The sequence below is a fragment of the Mytilus californianus genome, unplaced genomic scaffold, assembly GCF_021869535.1.
Source record: "Mytilus californianus isolate M0D057914Y unplaced genomic scaffold, xbMytCali1.0.p SCAF_11, whole genome shotgun sequence".
NCBI classification, from domain to species: domain Eukaryota; kingdom Metazoa; phylum Mollusca; class Bivalvia; order Mytilida; family Mytilidae; genus Mytilus; species Mytilus californianus.
This window is the reverse complement of record NW_026262593.1, coordinates 39250208-39268412: the sequence shown is the minus strand read 5'-3', so window position 1 is coordinate 39268412 and position 18205 is coordinate 39250208. Positions and strand designations below refer to the sequence as shown.

General features: G+C 31.2%; 1 protein-coding gene and 1 long non-coding RNA gene across 2 annotated transcripts; both read right to left on the bottom strand.

Annotated features, from left to right (window-relative positions):
- Positions 1-181: 181 nt before the first annotated feature.
- LOC127720064 (uncharacterized) lies at positions 182-4141 on the bottom strand. Its single transcript, XR_007990609.1, has 3 exons — positions 4011-4141; positions 2395-2650; positions 182-345 (listed from the first exon to the last, which is right to left on the bottom strand). It is a non-coding gene; the product is annotated as an uncharacterized LOC127720064 (long non-coding RNA).
- A 347-nt stretch (positions 4142-4488) lies between these two features.
- LOC127720904 (uncharacterized) lies at positions 4489-17933 on the bottom strand. Its single transcript, XM_052227644.1, has 11 exons — positions 17776-17933; positions 17103-17282; positions 15355-15613; positions 13329-13489; positions 10803-10967; positions 9759-10020; positions 8735-8898; positions 8080-8256; positions 6358-6610; positions 4975-5138; positions 4489-4532 (listed from the first exon to the last, which is right to left on the bottom strand). Exons 2-11 carry the CDS (start codon positions 17251-17253, stop codon positions 4489-4491), a joined length of 1800 nt encoding a protein of 599 aa, XP_052083604.1. The 5' UTR covers positions 17254-17282; positions 17776-17933.
- Between the last annotated feature and the right edge of the window lie 272 nt (positions 17934-18205).

The window sequence follows — 18205 nt, the reverse complement described above, 5'->3', positions numbered from 1 at the left end:
AAACATAATGAAATAATGAAGTAATTTAAATTATCTCCCCTTTGACAAGTAGGATGGGGATTATATTCCTTCATGCATATCTCAAGACGTGTTCTACAACTGGGTCAAGTTTCATCACTAGAGTTCTGCTGTTTATGAGTTGCTGGCAGGGGTATAAAAATTTAATTGAGCTCACCTTCAATAAAGAAACCTGTATTCCAGTTACATTTCTGTTTAGGCAGTTTATATTTGTTGAAAATCCGGATAGATAATTCACAAGGTATAGAACTGTCAGCTTCCATGCATACACTTAAAGTCAAATCAATGAGATAATGTTCTTCTGCTGTTAAATCAACCAAACTTAATCTGTGAAAAAAAAAAACAATTGTTATAAAAAAGATTTTCTCACAGAAACTATTTATATAAATCTCCAGAACAGGAATTTATATAGGGATTCATTGAATGTCTTCTCACACTTAATAAAGTTTTTTACATGGTATTGTTTAGAATGTAGCCTGTGTAAACAGGAATCTTAAAAAACTGTTGATAGTCATTGTACAATTATCTCAAGCCTTCATAGATAGAGGTATATCACATAGTGGGACCAAAACAATTGTATCAATTTTACTTGATCAAAAATTCCAACTTAGTAAATTTAACTGAATATTAACTTATTTTTTGTCTTGTCAGCCTTGTGGTGTCAATTTTGGCAAATTCTCAAAAGCTGTAGTTTATATTTAATACAAAAGCATCAATATATTTCAGCCAGCCAAAAATCAAATATGCTTCATATTACGTTCATCAAAAGTATCATAAACTGCCCAAATATATATAAGAAACCATACAGAAGGTCTCTGCTTAAGAATATACACCTTATAGCTATTTGTCCTCCATTACTGGACATCACAAAGGTTCCCGTAAAATTTTGATGTCATAATAGAAAACATCTGACGCCACAATGGAAAAGTGATTGTTGTATGACGTCAACAGTTCAAGAGGTGCAGATTCTCGGGTCAAGCGGCGCAGATTTTCAAATAGCAATAAGTTCTATTGAATGCTTCTTTTTTTGTTATTTTATTGGGGGGTAAAAGCACTGATCGAAGCAAATTTGTATAAAGTGTGGAAGTGCTTCAAACTAAAAATGTGTAACGGTTTATTTCTTCCTCTGTGATATTTTATCCTGGGGATAATTTGTCACCGAAATTTTTTTCCAGACATGGTATTTCACAGGTAGATTTTATCCAGAGGAGTGATATTCTATCTGTCTTATGAGGATAGTATTTACCAGTATATATTTTCCGTTCCAAATTTCACAGAACCTTGTGAAATATAGTCCCACTGTCTACTATGTAACGTACTCGCAATCAATATATACCTGACCATAATTATAAATGTTTCACCAAGGTAGAACATATTTGCATAATTTATCAATCAAAGGGAGGTAATTATGAGCCATTTATATTTTACAGATATTATATTCCAGAGACAAGAATCTATTTCATAGTGAAATTTTTCCTTTATTCTTAATTTTTTATATCAATTTATATAAAAAGATGACTTAAAACATGATTTAAAAAAAAACTATATTTCTACTTACTTTTTTATTTGTACTGAGATCTGAAAACAACTCACTTTTACCTGTATTTCACTTACCTTATTTTATATATTAAATTGATTGTGATATTATTTCACAATTAGGATCTGTGAAATTACTTCTGGTTTTGTTTCATATGTTTCATGATATTTGTCTTTTAAAAGAATGATATTTACTTTAAAATTTCAGGATATTATTTTCAATTATAATCTGTGAAATTATTTCCCATTATAATACATTTATTTGGTTTTTTATTTACTAATTTAGCTTATATTCAAATACACTATTATTAGTACATAGCATTTGCAAAGATTAAGTTTTTTTAATTAACTATTCAATATTTTAATTTCCCAGATAGAATTTCACGGCAATAGATAATATATCACAGTGAAATATTTTCCTCCGGATAAAAAAATATCAACAACTTCTCTAACATTCTTTCCCCCAGATGATATTTCATCCGGATAGAGTTTTGCTTTACACACACAATCTATGCATTTACAACCCTATAAAATTAGAAAAAAGCATTCAATTCTTATAATTACATTTCTATGCTACAACCCTGAAATTATGAGTTATAGCAAATATTTAGTTTGCTTTCCTATGCATTGTTGTGAAGCTGTCATGAGAAGCACATGCTGTCATAATTGGTGAATTTTAATTAAAGAGAAACACAATTTGATATTGGAATGTATAGCAATTGCTTTCAGCCAATCAAAAGTATGGATTCTTATGAAACATACATGTAATGTAATTATTGAATATTGACAACTCTTTTTACCCATAAAATACTCAACAGTATGAAAACAAGGAATACATACTCCATTCTAATGAATCCAAACAGCCAGACCTGGACAGGGTATCCCCATTCATAGTCAAACAACAATTTACTGAACTGTAGTTGTTCAATTGCAACAGTCAGTTTGAAGAGACAGGGCTCTATGTTAATGAAAGTTCCAAATGATCTGCCAATTTTCTCCAGTGTTATGCAACAGTGTACTGCATTACATGTATCCCCGATGTGGCATCCTACTGGTTCAATGTTACTTGGTAAAACTGCCATGGATTGATTGCACTCTGTAAAATACAAAAGCAATTAAATAAAATGTTCATATTCATTAATCGCAATAAATATTGATAAGCTATTTAACTTTGAAACATTAAGTAAATTACTAGCTTTTGATCAGACACAAGCTTATGTCCAAGAAGTTTGGTACAAATCAGGGATATTTTAAGAAAGTTATTAAAATTTCAAAAACTTTAACCACAGAGTGAATGTAATGTTAACTGGCAGAAAAACTAAGTCAATTTATAAGTAAAATACGGATAAACAGGATTTTTTTTTACAAAATTTACTTCTGCATACTATCTTATGATCATAAACAAGCTTCTGTCCAAGTTTGGTATTGCCATTTATCGTAGACATTTTTTATGTAGTGGTATCTCGGTAGAAAGAAAATTACATTGTGGTATTACGGATGTCAAGTTGGTTCAATATTCAACATTGTTGAACGAATGTTGAATGTTGAAATCGAATGTTGAATGTTGAAAACGAATGTTGAATGTTGAAAATCGAATGTTGAAAACGAATGTTGAATGTCGAAAACGAATGTTGAAAGTTGAAAACGAATGTTGAATGTTGAAAACGAATGTTGAAAGTTGAAAATCGAATGTTGAAAACGAATGTTGAATGTTGAAAACGAATATTAAAAACGACTGTTGAATGTTGAAAACGAATGTTGAAAACTAATGTTGAATGTTGAAAACGAATGTTGAAAGTTGAAAATCGAATGTTGAAAACGAATGTTGAAAGTTGAAAATCGAATGTTGAAAATGAATGTTGAATGTTGAAAACGAATGTTGAAAGTTGAAAATCGAATGATCTGACTGCTTCCCTATCAATATAACAAATTACAATGGGAGTTGCACTTTTATTATACATCATCAGATACTTATTTGATTGTCAAACATTTGAGAAACATTACTATAAAATAAGGCCAATTCAATTTCTAAAGCAGAATTTCATATTATTTTCTCTAAATTTTAATTTATTGGCCAACCACTACAAGAAATTTTTAGAAAAAAAACAGAAAGTCAAATGTATAAAAGGTACAAGAAAACAGTGAGAAGACAGAGTGACATGCATCCATGCCAGTTGAGAGGGGAAAAAATAGATAATTAACCTTATGGTCCCTCTTTTTAGAAATATTGAGAAAACTGACATAAAGAGGTCTCTATACACATTTTCCAGTGGTTTAAGTAACCAACTGTTTATCACTTTACCATTAATATCCAGTCTGATTTTGGTGGCTAGGATAATGATAGGGATTATATATTCATATTGAAAAATTGTAAACACAGTCATTTATCCATCTGAAGAATTTATCAAGCCAGATTTTGTGGCTTATGGTTATTGCAAGACAATTTTATATTTTACCATTTAGCCATCCAACTGTTGTACATTGCTCCTTCTGTAAAAAGTCTGTGATGCCAAGCGTGTCCATCAAATCTGTCATATCGTTCAAACTAAGTTCACTGTTTAAGGATAAACCCTTTCCATTCAAAAAAGTTTTGTAGGAAAAATCTACATAAAAAACATAAACATGATTTATAACAATACTATTTTACCAGTTATTGATTAGTAGGAAAACAGACTAAAATAAATAAACTTATGCCACAATATTACATGCATCCAGCCTACAACATGCCCAAAAAAGTTCATGCTTTGTGAATTTTTTTAGTTCATGCATGGTTTTTGAAGAAGGTCAAATTTCAATAGAGGAGGTAAAATAAGATCCATTATTTGGCCCCTGGTGTCATAAACAAAACTCGACTTCTTTGACATGAAATGGCTATTTTACACATAGTTTTTGCTCAAAATAGATATGAGCCAAGCTATTACGAAAAGAGATATTTTATGCACATTTCATCTTGTAGCCAAATCTCTTGTTGGGTAAACCTTGATTCATATCCAAATATTAATTATAAGATCTCAAACGAGGTTAAAGACATAAAGGTGACATACAAGCAACATGAATAATTGTAAGAATTACAAAAGTCTACCCCCCCCCCCCCCAAAAAAAAAAATATATATGTCCCCATTTCCAATTTACTCAATATTAAGACATAAACTTGAAAACACATACACAAACTCACACACTGTACAATTGGAAAATTAAAAGATAATAAAGGGAAATGGACAATAAGATTATATTGATGGCCATTAAATTTCATCTTTAATTATTATTTTCATTTTGATACAGTAAAATAAAACTTTCATAAATTACAAACACTCCTAAAACATTTGCATGAAAGCAAAACATATTAAAAACTGCTTTAGTAGCTGCTTTTTGACTAAATATTTTTCCCTTGGTACAATAAAATATGTGGTAAATACTCACTTGGATCAATGAAATCACTTTTCCACTCACATAAAGATTTAGGAAGAATGGTATTTTTCAAAATTGGGAAAGATATCATACAAGGTGAACTGGACTCAAAACAAATACTCAAATCTAATGTCACTTCAAACTGTCTTTCTGTTGGATAATCTTTTATCATTAGGCTGAAAAAGTTAATTATGATTACAGTAGAGTCCGGTAATTCCGCCCGTCCTGTAAACCCACCCACTCCCATTTACTTCCAAAATTGTCTCTTCCATGAATATTTCGTCTGCTATTTTATTCATAGGAACTGTACTTATCACCACTGCATGTCAAATTTTAAAGAAAAATCCTTTATTACAAAAATATCTAGTGATATATATAATACAGTTCCTAAAGCTAACGATAATCATATTATTGCTTACAAAACTCATTTCTGACTTGAATTTTTTTTTTGGATTATCTGGAATCCCTTTATAAGTGGTCTATTAATAAATAGATCACCTTTTCCTTTCATAAATTTGTGATGAACTGACCCTCATGCACGAAATTGTCACTTCAACTTTTAACAACGGCCATTTTCAAGTTTTTAACAACCAAAACATAATCATGACGAAAAATATGTTCAGTATTGCGAGGTCAAAATGAGTATTGGAGCCCGTTTGCAACTTAGATCGTGCAATAAGTGAATTTGTGAATTTCTCGTGTCCCACTCCTTTCATTTGCCATTTAAAACTGTATCATCAACTTATTTCTCCATGAATATTTATAATTTAGAATGTTTTCTTCAAATTTAGAGCGCAGAAATCCGCCAGTTTTTAATTGTCTGCTCACACACGGTAACTCCACCCATTGAAAACACTAAAAATGTTTGCACCAATCCAGGCCACATGCGATGTCGAAATCAGAATTTTTTAGGAAACTTCATTTAAAAGGTCACCTCCCTTGAGTGGTCACTTTTGATACCTCCCATGAGTGACTGCTTAATACAGGTTTGACTGTATATCATGTTTTCATGAATGCCAATACTGACAGGCTTTATTTGTTCACCCGATCTTTAAAAGTTGCAAACGCAAATCATTATGATGCATCTGAATTTCCTACTTTTATATCAATATCAGTATAATTTAAATGCATGACAGTAGGTTGACCTTCAGAAATCTTTGGGTTATTGTATCCTTAGGTTGCTGTCTCAATGATGCATACCCCACATATTCTTTTTCAATTTAAACAAATTTGGTAAGAAAGGATTTTAGATTAGAAATTACTTCCACAATGTAAAAATAAATGTATGGTGTATTAATTCATGACCAAAAGTCCCTGAATAAACTTGCCAAAACCAAAAGCAAAGAAACAGTGCAAAAACTCACTTTAAACTAGTTATTAGTTAGGCAAACTTACACTAGTCCCACAAGTCCAAATAGTTTGATATGTTCCTGTTTGCCATAGTCATAATCAAAGAGACTGATGTTAACAGTGAACTTTTCTATCCCTATACTCATCCTTTTGTTACAGGGATCCAGTGTAAGATATGTATTAATAGATCTGCCAATCATTTCTACAGTTGTACAGCAAGTTATTCCAGTACAGTAGTCATAAAGGTGACATGCAGTAGACTCGTCAAGCTCTACCATTGTTATTTCTTTCTGACAGCCTTCAAACAAAAAAAACCTTAAGAATCATTCTCATAAAGTTTTTCAAAAACATTATAAATTATTACTATAATAAAATTCCAGGACAATGCCAGTGCATTTGTCATGTTCAAAACTACTGTGACTTGACCATAAGTGTTGCTGTCCACCTATTGCAGTTTATATAAAATTCTGACCAAATTGCAATTTATTTTATCAAACCAAACTGTTCAACTGGTCAGAAATTTTATCAAACTGCTGAAGAAAAACAGTCAAGTGGTAAAAGTGCAAGGTGATAAATATAGCATACTTCCATTCCTATAAGACTTTAATTCCACTTCATTGATATTATGAAAAATCAGTCTAACAATTTCTATATAAATTTTATTGTAATTGTCATGCAAAAGGTGATAGGTAGTAATTTTTGAATTGCTATAAAAATGTCCAAACTAAGCTTTTATACTATTTTTCTTTCTGAAAGTCTTCTATATTCATAAGAATCAGACATCATTTGAATCAAAACATCTTATATTCAGTAAAATATATGTGAAATTACAATATGTTGTTAATAAGTTTCCAAGGGAGATAATCTAAAAAGCATTGATCTTTTGAAATATTGATCTTATCTCCCTTTAAAACTTCTTGAGAATATATTTAAGCTTCAAGTATATTTCACCAAGTATTTTAAAAATTAATTCAAAAAAAAGCTTTGTAGCATGCATAGAAAAACACCATTTTATTAGAAATAATTCAAAAACTTAAATTTGGACATTTTTTTTAGCAATTCAAAAATTACTACCTATAGTGATTAGCTGGGGTCATAAACTTGTCATAAATATGTCGACAGGTAAAATTATAGATTTATAGAATATGCTCAGAAAAACTTCAAAATCTGTAACCAACAATTTTTTCGTGTAGATTTTCTGAAAATTGGGATTTTGACTTGTTTTACGATCCCAATATTGTGATTCGAGTTGAGGCATGAAAATCGGGATGATACCGCCAAAATTGGGATAGTTGGCAGGTCTGCAGTTGAATAGTTTGGTTTGATAAAATAAATTGCAATTTGGTCAGAATTTTGAATAAACTGCAATAGGTGGAGAGCAACACTTACAGTCAAGTCACAGTAATAGAAAAAAAGACTTTTTAAAATTAAGTTTTGTTGCATTCATTATTCCCAGGTAAATCTTGAATGACTTCTGCAGATAAACACAATAAATTCAGATGTGAATGCCAGCATATTAATTGCATGGAAATGCATCAGGATTTTAAAAGAAGAATGTGTCTGAGGACACAAATGCCCCCGCTCAAGCTTCAAAGAAAAAAAAATGGGAGGAAAGGACAGATGGAAAGATGGAAGGTCAAGGGTAACACTGAATGCCCCTGTCGCCTACGATAGGGGCATAAAAAAAAACCAGTTAAATGAATAGTTGAAGAAAAATTTTAAGGTTTGTAATTTTAAATTAAAATTCATTTATAGCAATATACTAACCTATATTCCATCCATTCTTTCTTGGGAAATAAGGTAAGTTACTGACATCACACTGACTTTCCAATAAGAAGGGGGCAACACCAAGGTCATGAAGCAGCACTGATGTTATGTATGTAGAAAGTTGTAAGCCATTAAAAGTTACTCCCTTTTCTGATAGGACCTCTGTCAGTGAGAAATCTATAACAATACAGAAAAGAAGTATTACATAACGTTCTATAGAAAAGAAAATCAAAGATGCATAACTCTTAAACATTACCTTTAATTGTTTGAAAATTGACACTCTTAAATACCAAAGCCGTTTCTTACAGTTAACTCAAATGTTATCAACAGTAATGGATTAATTTAGCAAAACTTGAATTTTGTAAGAGATATTACTTTTGTATAAACACATGAGGCAAAAAAGTTAAATTGTTACAAAATGTGAAAAATTATAACATAATTTGTTTAGGGCTTTTCCATTAAAATGTATGTGGGAGGGTAGGAAGGGACTTTCAAAATATCCCTACAACCAAGAACCATTTTTTAGATAATTTTGCATAATGGTAATAGAGGCATACTGAAAAAAGACCCATGACCCACATTCAATAATTAAACTTCCCTTCCTACCCTCCCACATATATTTTAATGGAATAGCCCTTATGGAACATAATCTCACTTGGCATTTTAAATCCAGCATTCAAGTTACAGGCAGGTTTAGGAAGTCTAACATCTTTCATTAATGTTTGTTCAAGTTCACAAGTAGCAGCTGATTCTAAACATACAGACACATTTACACTGAATACAACTACACCATCACTGGTCAAATCCTCTATTATAAAACTGAAAAAAAACCACAAATACATAGATATAGAAGCTAATATCAAGAAACTGATATGGATGCAAAATTCACAATTATCTGTTTGTATAGAAAAGTTAGTTACTAATTTTCATAGAAAAACAAAATGTTTCTGTTTTAACTGCACTTTCCTTGTTTATTTTTTAAGTCTACTTATGCTCATTCTTCAATCTGTAATGATGCATCTTAAAAACCATAAACATAGGGTCCAAGAGATGGCAATCAACGGAAAGAAAAAGCCACATCAAAGCTGAAAATTTGGTAAAATAAAGTATCTTTTTCCAAAATCAGCATATGAATTCCAAAATCACAAATTAATCCAAATGATAAATTAAGAATTTCGATAAATTAAACACAACAGCAGTGGCCAACCCTGGTATCAATTATTAAGATTTTTTTTTCAAAGCAGATAACCTAGGACGAAATTACTTACATTTGGAGAAGACGAACACAGTCACAGCAAAGAATATGATTCATTTAAAATTTTGTCTTTAAAGTAATAGCATTCATCTTGGTTTTGTGGGTAGAATCATAATTATAAGCAAATTTGAAACTGAAGAGGACTAATCTAAGCCAAATTTGGATTAAATTGATAATAAACAACTTAAAGTGTATTCAGAGGAAGGTTTTATATATATTTTAATACTAATAGTTCAATGCTTCATAGTCACATTAATCTTAGGTCATTTATTTATCTATTGAACCTAATATTTTCAATTTTTTTAGTACGCATTGGGACACATAAAATTTTGGTCCCACTGAATTTTGGTCTGTCAAATTTGTCTGACCAAATGCCCAAGAGTCCTTAAAAGAAGAGCAAGGTCTGATCACAGAAATAATATACCTCAAATCAAGAAATCCATACAGTGAAAATTTCTTCCTAGATCCATATTCATAATCAACTAAGGTATATTCCAGTGTCACTTCCTCCAGTGTTACAGTGAGTTTATAGTTACAAATATCTAGATCAACAACAGTGTTCACTGTGATGTTTAGCAGTGGGGTATCTGTACAACAATATACAGCTGTGCATTTGTCAGGAATGTAGCAGGATGTATGGTTAGAGATTGGTTCTTCTAACACAACAGTTGCTTTTGATGAACAATCTGGAAGAATTCATACATTGGTATCTTTTCAATACATGCATAAAAAAAAATAAATAATATAATACATAAGCTAATGTGTACATGGGGATTCTTTATCAAATGTTGGGTACTATTTTTTTGTAAACAATCAAAAAACAAATTTTCTTTACCAGTTTTATGGACTTCCCTCTTTTTGAATTTACTTTACATCTTTGGTAATTTTGTAAACACATCTTTTTCCTCACAAAATGATATGTGGTGCTGACAAAAATATATGAATCCACAGTATGAAGACGGAATGGATCTTAAAATTATAACAAATTAAACAGTCCACATACTAACCTAAGGTTTTTTAAAGTGGCATTGTTATTTTTTCTTCGGCTTGTGAGTTTTGAATGTCCCGTTTGTAACAGTACCTTAATGGTTTTATACATGTACCACTCCAGTTAAAATGATAAAATATTTCTGATATCTCAATGTTTTACCTTTTTTCCAAGCATTACAAAAAGGTTGTGCTTATGGATCTACCAATGATACACTATTATCTTATACAATGCTAGTAAGATTGTATCAAGTGCATTGTTTGGTCAAATAACCTACACCATCAATGCCAATCAAACAAAACATAAAATACCTAATATTGAATTAATTTTCAAAAGAAATATTTTGTACCTTAAAAATATATTATGAGTTTATTCTGAACATATTGCATGAAGTATTACAAATCAAAAATTAAAAAAATTAGTCTTTTAAATCATGATCACTATTTTTTTCATGAAATCTTCAATTAAAAAGTAAACTACCATTTGACCATCCATTATTGTGAACTGTAAAAGGTGTTGCAGATCTGTCACAAGATGGAGACTTTAAATAAGATGATACTCCAAGAGTTTCAACTACATCTGATGCTGTCATCTGATTAAGCTGAGTCAGTCCTTTTTCCAACATATATTCAGAAATGGAAAAATCTGGAGAAAATCATGAAAATAGAAATTAACTACTATCAACAAAACATTCTCTTAGTCCTAAAGTAAACAAGTTAAGCAGAAAACAAAAGTAAACATAATAAACTGTGAGCAATTATGATACTCCCACTATAAGTATTTAGCAAACATGAAGTTGATGAGCAATGGATGTGAAAACTTGTCATATGGTAAAGCATGATCACATATCTTATGCTTGATAATAAATTTTAGAAATCTCTGATTTGTTGTTTCTGCGAAAAATTAGACAAAAATTCATACATGGCCATTATGTGTTAGAATATATAAGTATTGAGTAAAAAGGAAATTGACAAGTAATCAAGATGAAAAGGCATCAATCAGTATAGCATCGTCCTGTGAAGCTTGATACGAAATTTCACGAAGCTCTGATTTGTAGTTCTCTATAAAATAAACTGTTAACACAGAGATATGTCTCGCCTATTTGTTATTTTGATAATGCAAATGTTGAAATTAAAATACCAATACTTTAACATGTAAGCTATGCAAATATTCAAAGTCAATGAACCATGACTAAAGGTACAGGGCTAAACAATCTCCATGGAAATGAGATGTGCCAATGCTAATACAACTGCATACCAAATACCATTGACTTTTCATAAGTCGTTCCCTTTAAAGAAACCTAAACACAAACATTAACTTGTAAACTAAGCAAAAGTTTCAAAGTCAATAGACCATGACTGAAGGGGCAGGGCCAAATACTCTCAATGGAAATAAGATATGCCAATGTTTATACAACTGCATACCAAATATCATTGACCTACCACTAGTGGTTCCCCATAAACTGACCTAATCTCAAACTAATACATGAAAACTAAGCAAAAGTTTCAAAGTCAATAGACCATGACTGAAGGGTGGGGCCAAATAATCTCCATGGAAATGAGATATGCCGATGCTTATACAACTGCATACCAAATATCATTGACCTACCACTAGTGGTTCTCCATGAACTACCTAATCACAAACTTATACATGAAAACTAAGCAAAAGTTTCAAAGTCCAAAGACCATGACAGAAGGGGCGGCGCCCAATAATCTCCATGGAAATAAGATATGCCAATACTTATACAACTGCATACCAAATATCATTGACCTACCGCTAGTGGTTCCCCATAAACTGACCTAATCACAAACTAATACATGAAAAGTAAGCAAAAGTTTTAAAGTCAATTGAACATGACTGAAGGTGCGGGGCCAAATAACCTCCATGGAAATGAGATATGCCAATGCTTATACAATTGCATACCAAATATCATTGACCTACCACTAGTGGTTCCCCATAAACTGACCTAATCACAAACTAATACATGAAAAGTAAGCAAAAGTTTTAAAGTCAATAGAACATGACTGAAGGGGCGGGGCCAAATAACTTCCATGGAAATGAGATATGCCAATGCTTATACAATTGCATACCAAATATCATTGACCTACCACTAGTGGTTCCCCATAAACTGACCTAATCACAAACTACTACATGTAAACTAAGCAAAGTTTCAAAGTCAATAAACCATGACTGAGGGGGGGTGGGGGGCAAATAAACTCCATGGTAATGAGATGTGCCAATGCTTATACAACTGCATACCAAATATTATTGACCTACCACTAGTGGTTCACCATGAACTAGACCTAATCACAAACTAATACATTGTTGACACCGCCGCCGAAAACAGCATATCTATGTCTCGCTTTTTGACTCTGTCAAGGCGAGACAATAAGGGACAAAAACTTCATGGGATGGGTGGACAGACATAGGTAAACCAGTATATCCCCATAAAAAAATGACTATAATCTTATTGTCAACAAAGCATTTAAAAAAGCTGTCTCTAATTAAAAGAAAATGTTTAAGCAAAACAACAAGTTTTATTGTTTTACTTTTTGAATGAAGGAACCTGATGCTCCAATGAGCCTGAACTCCCCATCATGCCTTCATAGTTTGGTCAAATGCCGCACACAGTCATTATGTTGCACATAAAAATCACAATGTTTTTAAGCCTACATTTTCATCATGAAAAGTCTGTATTGTTCAACTTGCATCTATGTGCAAATCTGACTCTTTAAAAAGAGGCTTTCATTTTAACTAGACGGTATTCTGATTCTTTTGTAATGTTTTGTTCTTGACTTTCGTAACTATTTGCTGAAATACTGGTATAATTTGCAGTGTGGCACAAAATGGTAAATTTGTTTATCTTTTTTATCTTGTATTTTTATGATTTATTCTCCTGAGAGAAAAAAAATCAAAGCTTTAAAATGGGTATTAACAAACAAGAAGATTTTCTATATTCATTCACAAATATATATTTTTGTATTATATTTCTTCAAAGATTTTTACCTGGTATTTTAAATCCTTTATCCCAGTTACACAATGTTTTAGGCACTCTACTTCTATCAAGAATCTGTAATTCTTGACAAGGCCCATTATATTCCCAACATAACCCAATGACCATAGAAATGGCATATTGTTGTTCCGCATAAAAGTCATCTATCAAATACCTACAAAATAAATGAAAGAACCTTAGTGAGCGCGCTCACATACCCCACGTCCCCACATTGTCATTGGAGAAATAAAATAAGTGTAAGAAAAAAAAATTGTATCAGAAAAAAAAATTGAATCATAATTTCCTGTCAATATGCACATCTACATAGTATGTCCTTATTATCTACACAGTTTCATGAAATTCTGTTGTGTGATTTGAGAGGAGTTGCGATGACAAAAGGTTGCAGTAGTATATTGGGCAAATAAGTTCAAAGGGGTGTAACTCCTGGAAAAAAAATTGAATCGTAATTTCCTGTCGATATGCACTTCTACGTAGTATGTCCTTATTATCTGAAAAGGTTTCATGAAATTCTGTTGTGTGGTTTGAGAGGAGTTGCGATGACAAAAGGTTGCAGTAGTATATTGGGCAAATAAGTTCAAAGGGGTGTAACTCCTGGAAAAAAAATTGAATCGTAATTTCCTGTCGATATGCACATCTACGTAGTATGTCCTTATTATCTGAAAAGGTTTCATGAAATTCTGTTGTGTGGTTTGAGAGGAGTTGCGATGACAAACTGTTGCAGTAGTACATTAAAGTAAATAAGTTCAAAGGGGCGCAACTCCTAGAAAAAGAATTGAATCGTAATTTCCTGTCGATATGCACAACTACATAGTATGTCCTTATTATCTAAAAAGATTTCGTGAAATTCTGTTGTGTGGTTTGAGAGGAGTTGCGATGACAAGAAACAGGACTGATGGACTGACGGACTGACGAACGGGTCAAAAACATTATACCCTCCGCAACTCGTTGCGTGGGGTATAATTAGAATATATATAGACTGCAATTTAAATATGAGATAAACAAGAATATGTGTCCTAATGAAACAGTTCCTGCTCGCACTATCAATTTCCTTTTCCAGTAAATTGTGAATTCATGGTCAAAATCGTAGTTTGGTATATATCATCATACTGTACACGTGAATAACCTTAACCAGAAACATTAATATTACACACGATCAAATTTTATGTTCAGTGACTGTTTGAAAAACATAACTTTGCATCATATCATTTAAAATTTCATGTCATAATGAATATGTGTATTAAGTTACAAGTTAGAGTGAGCAAATATAAGATAAATATTCATGACCAGGACATCATGACTAACTGTAACTAACTGAGTTTACCCTCTTTAAATAAAGAATTTATTATTATTATTATATTATTTTGACATTCTTATCAAGAACATAATTCTGACTCCTGTCTTCTACTCCTTCATGCTGCCTGCTTAGCTGTCAGAGAAGGAACAACTACCAATTTTAGAACTATAACATTTAGAGCAGGGATAATATCCACAAATGCTTCAGCACAACAGGACTAGCTTGTTGGTTTATCAAATGTTTCAGTGTCTTTTGCAACAGAACAAAAGTACTACGTAATCATAAGTATAATAAAAATAAAAGAGAAGGGATGAGATTGAAAAATAATGGGTTCACCACTCATGTTCATGTGCATATACCCAGTTCGGAACCTTGTCAGTAATTGTTTATTTTATATCTTTGTGTGTTAGTCTTTGACTTTTACATAAATTAGGTAACAGTTCAAACAAAGACATTTCAACAGATCAAAATGCATTTCTAGACACATTTTTTTTTATCTCCAATCTTCAGCTTTTTTCTTAATGCTTTGTGCTACTGATGAATTAAAAAAACAACAATTCTATAGCTTTGGAAAGACCTTGGTATGGATCAAAGTCACAACCTTTGATAGAAGAAGAGAGACTGCCTAAAGCTAGTCCAAAGTTAGTTTTTGAACTCAACAAATTTCATTTAAATTAAAGACCTCAGAAGATAAAAGTTAATTATTAAAAGAAAATAAACTTTACTTTATTTTCAGTACTCCATACAGGTCCATTTCTTCCCATTCACCCCAGTGATAACTATTCAGCAAAATATCCATCTCTAATCTCTCAATCCCAAACTTTAAAACATAGTTGCAGGGATCAAAGTTTACAAAGAAATATAAAGATCTGTCAATTAAGTCCACATCAAGACAGCACTGGACATTGTTACAACTATCATCTAAGTAACATGTTATAACAGATGTGTCAAGATGAGGCAGTGAAATGGATGTTGATCTACAATCTGTAAAAAAAATATCTAAGTGAAAAATCTCAAGATGTCACTACATTTAAACATTATTGCGAACCCAATGAAAGTTTTCCACAGTGCCATCTCTATCTTGACCAGGTATTTAAAATTTTGCAAGTTCACCTGTCCTATTGAATGAACTTTACTTTATTTTCAGTACTCCATACAGGTCCATTTCTTCCCATTCACCCCAGTGATAACTATTCAGCAAAATATCCATCTCTTATCTCTCAATCCCAAACTTTAAAACATAGTTGCAGGGATCAAAGTTTACAAAGAAATATAAAGATCTGTCAATTAAGTCCACATCAAGACAGCACTGGACATTGTTACAACTATCATCTAAGTAACATGTTATAACAGATGTGTCAAGATGAGGCAGTGAAATGGATGTTGATCTACAATCTGTAAAAAAAATATCTAAGTGAAAAATCTCAAGATGTCACTACATTTAAACATTATTGCGAACCCAATGAAAGTTTTCCACAGTGCCATCTCTATCTTGACCAGGTATTTAAAATTTTGCAAGTTCACCTGTCCTATTGAATGAATACAATAGCTATTTTTCTCTGTGTAGTTTATTCACTGGGACCTTTAAATTTCTTCTAAGAGAAATCTATCATTCATTGATTAAATTACCTGTGTAAAAAAAAATTCTTATATATAGACAAAAATACTTTTTTTATACTCATTAATTGCGTGTGCTGATGTATTTATTCAATATTAATAATATATTTTCATTCAGTTTAATATAAACATTGATTCAATCATAAAAAGTTGATTTCTAACAAAAGTTTTATCAATGTTCCTATTGAAATTTGATTTTTTTTTGTTTAGTTATAGAATACATTTAAGAAGATCTTAATTTGAAACATCATTATTTTCAAGTTCTTATTCATGTCAAACAAATTTTTTTTTAAAAAGAACAATGTTGAAAGTTTTGTCAGAAATCAAATTTTTATGATTGAATCAATGTTTATATTAAACTGAATGAAAATACATTATTAATATTGAATAACTACATCATCACATGCAGTTAATGAGTATAAAAACAGTATTTTTGTCTATATATAAGAAATTTTTTTTACTCAGGTTATTTAATCAATGAATGATAGATTTCTCTTCGAAGAAATTTAAAGGTCTCAGAGAATAAACTACACAGAGAACAATAGCTATTGTATCTTTTCAATAGGACAGGTGAACTTGCAAAAGTTTAAATACCTGGTCAAGATAGAGATGGCACTGTGGAAAACTTTCATTGGGTTCGCAATAAGAATCCTTTTCTTTTCACATTCACATGCTCTAAGTTGATACGTGATTTGTGAAATACAACCAAAAATGTAATAATGTTACACATGAAATAATGTAGCAATAATTTCATTTATGACATGTTTTATGATAGAATTAATGTTAAAATGATTGTAATGAACTTCTAAAAATATTTCACCCTATTAATTCAAGTCATTATTAAACTCAGTATTACCTGTGCTCCAACCCTGGTACTGGGCAGCAAAAACAGAGCTAGGATCATGTCGACTGCATTGTTTCTCCTTCAGAAAAGGTGCTATACCAAGTGTATCCATTAGCATCAATATTGCATTTGTAGACAATTTTTCTGATGTGTCTATCTGCATATGACTGTACCATTCTGATATTGACCAGTCTGGAAACAAAAGGATATGCAGTTGGCTCAGTGATACAATACTGTAATTTCAGAAATTATTGTGAAGTTTTTATTAATGTCAAAAATGCAACAGTAACAGGTTGGCAATTTAAGAGAATGTGTTTCTCACCTATGTCTTTGTGCACCTTCAACAATGGACACTCTAGAACATTGTAGATTAAAATATAGTTCATGACAAAAATCTCTTTGTTGCTGATAATTTTTTCTGTTTAAAGTTTCTATCTTCTTTAATTTTTGTTAAAAACACAAAAAAAGTAAAAACTGTCATTTAAGGGCAATAACTCCTTTAAAGAGTCAATTAACAATTTCTGGTATTGTAAAAACATAAACACTTACTGTAAAAACACAGGAGCCAATCACTTTTTATTCTAAATATTTGTTAACCATTTGAAACTGGAAGCTCAGCCAAAAAATCAACCAAAAGAACATTATCCTGATAGAACTGCTGGCCTCTGAATATATATTCACTTACTTGTATTCCTAAACCCCTTTGTCAGGCCACAGTGTACTTTTGGTAATTCAGTTTTGGAAAATATTGTTGTTTGAAAAGCACAAGGTCCTCCATCATTAAAGCAAACTTTAAAATCCAGATCTATATAGTATGCTGATAAACCATTGAAGTCTGTAATTTTGTAACTGAAAAATACAATTAAACAGTCAAGCCTGTTTTTTTTTAATTTTATTTCAGAAAGCATATCATGAAAGTTAAAAATAAACTTGCATTTTATCGTTTGCATAAAATTACACACTACAGATTCTTGTTATTCATATTCTCTGTTGAGAAAAGAATAGTTTAACAACTTAACTTTTCAACCATATTTTTTGTTACCACTAAGTGTTAATTATAATTTTCAACTCAATAATCAGTATCACAACCTTTATCTGAAAACAACTGATACTGT

Excerpts from the sequence above, each read along its gene's own strand:
- LOC127720904 (XM_052227644.1), bottom strand. The coding sequence starts at position 17,253 with ATGCAGATAGACACATCAGAAAAATTGTCTACAAATGCAATATTGATG. Across the intron at positions 15,614-17,102 it reads GTACCAGGGTTGGAGCACAG|ATTGTAGATCAACATCCATT; the intron begins GTAATACTGAGT and ends TTTTTTTTACAG. Across the intron at positions 8,257-8,734 it reads TGCTGGATTTAAAATGCCAA|ATTTCTCACTGACAGAGGTC; the intron begins GTGAGATTATGT and ends GTATTGTTATAG.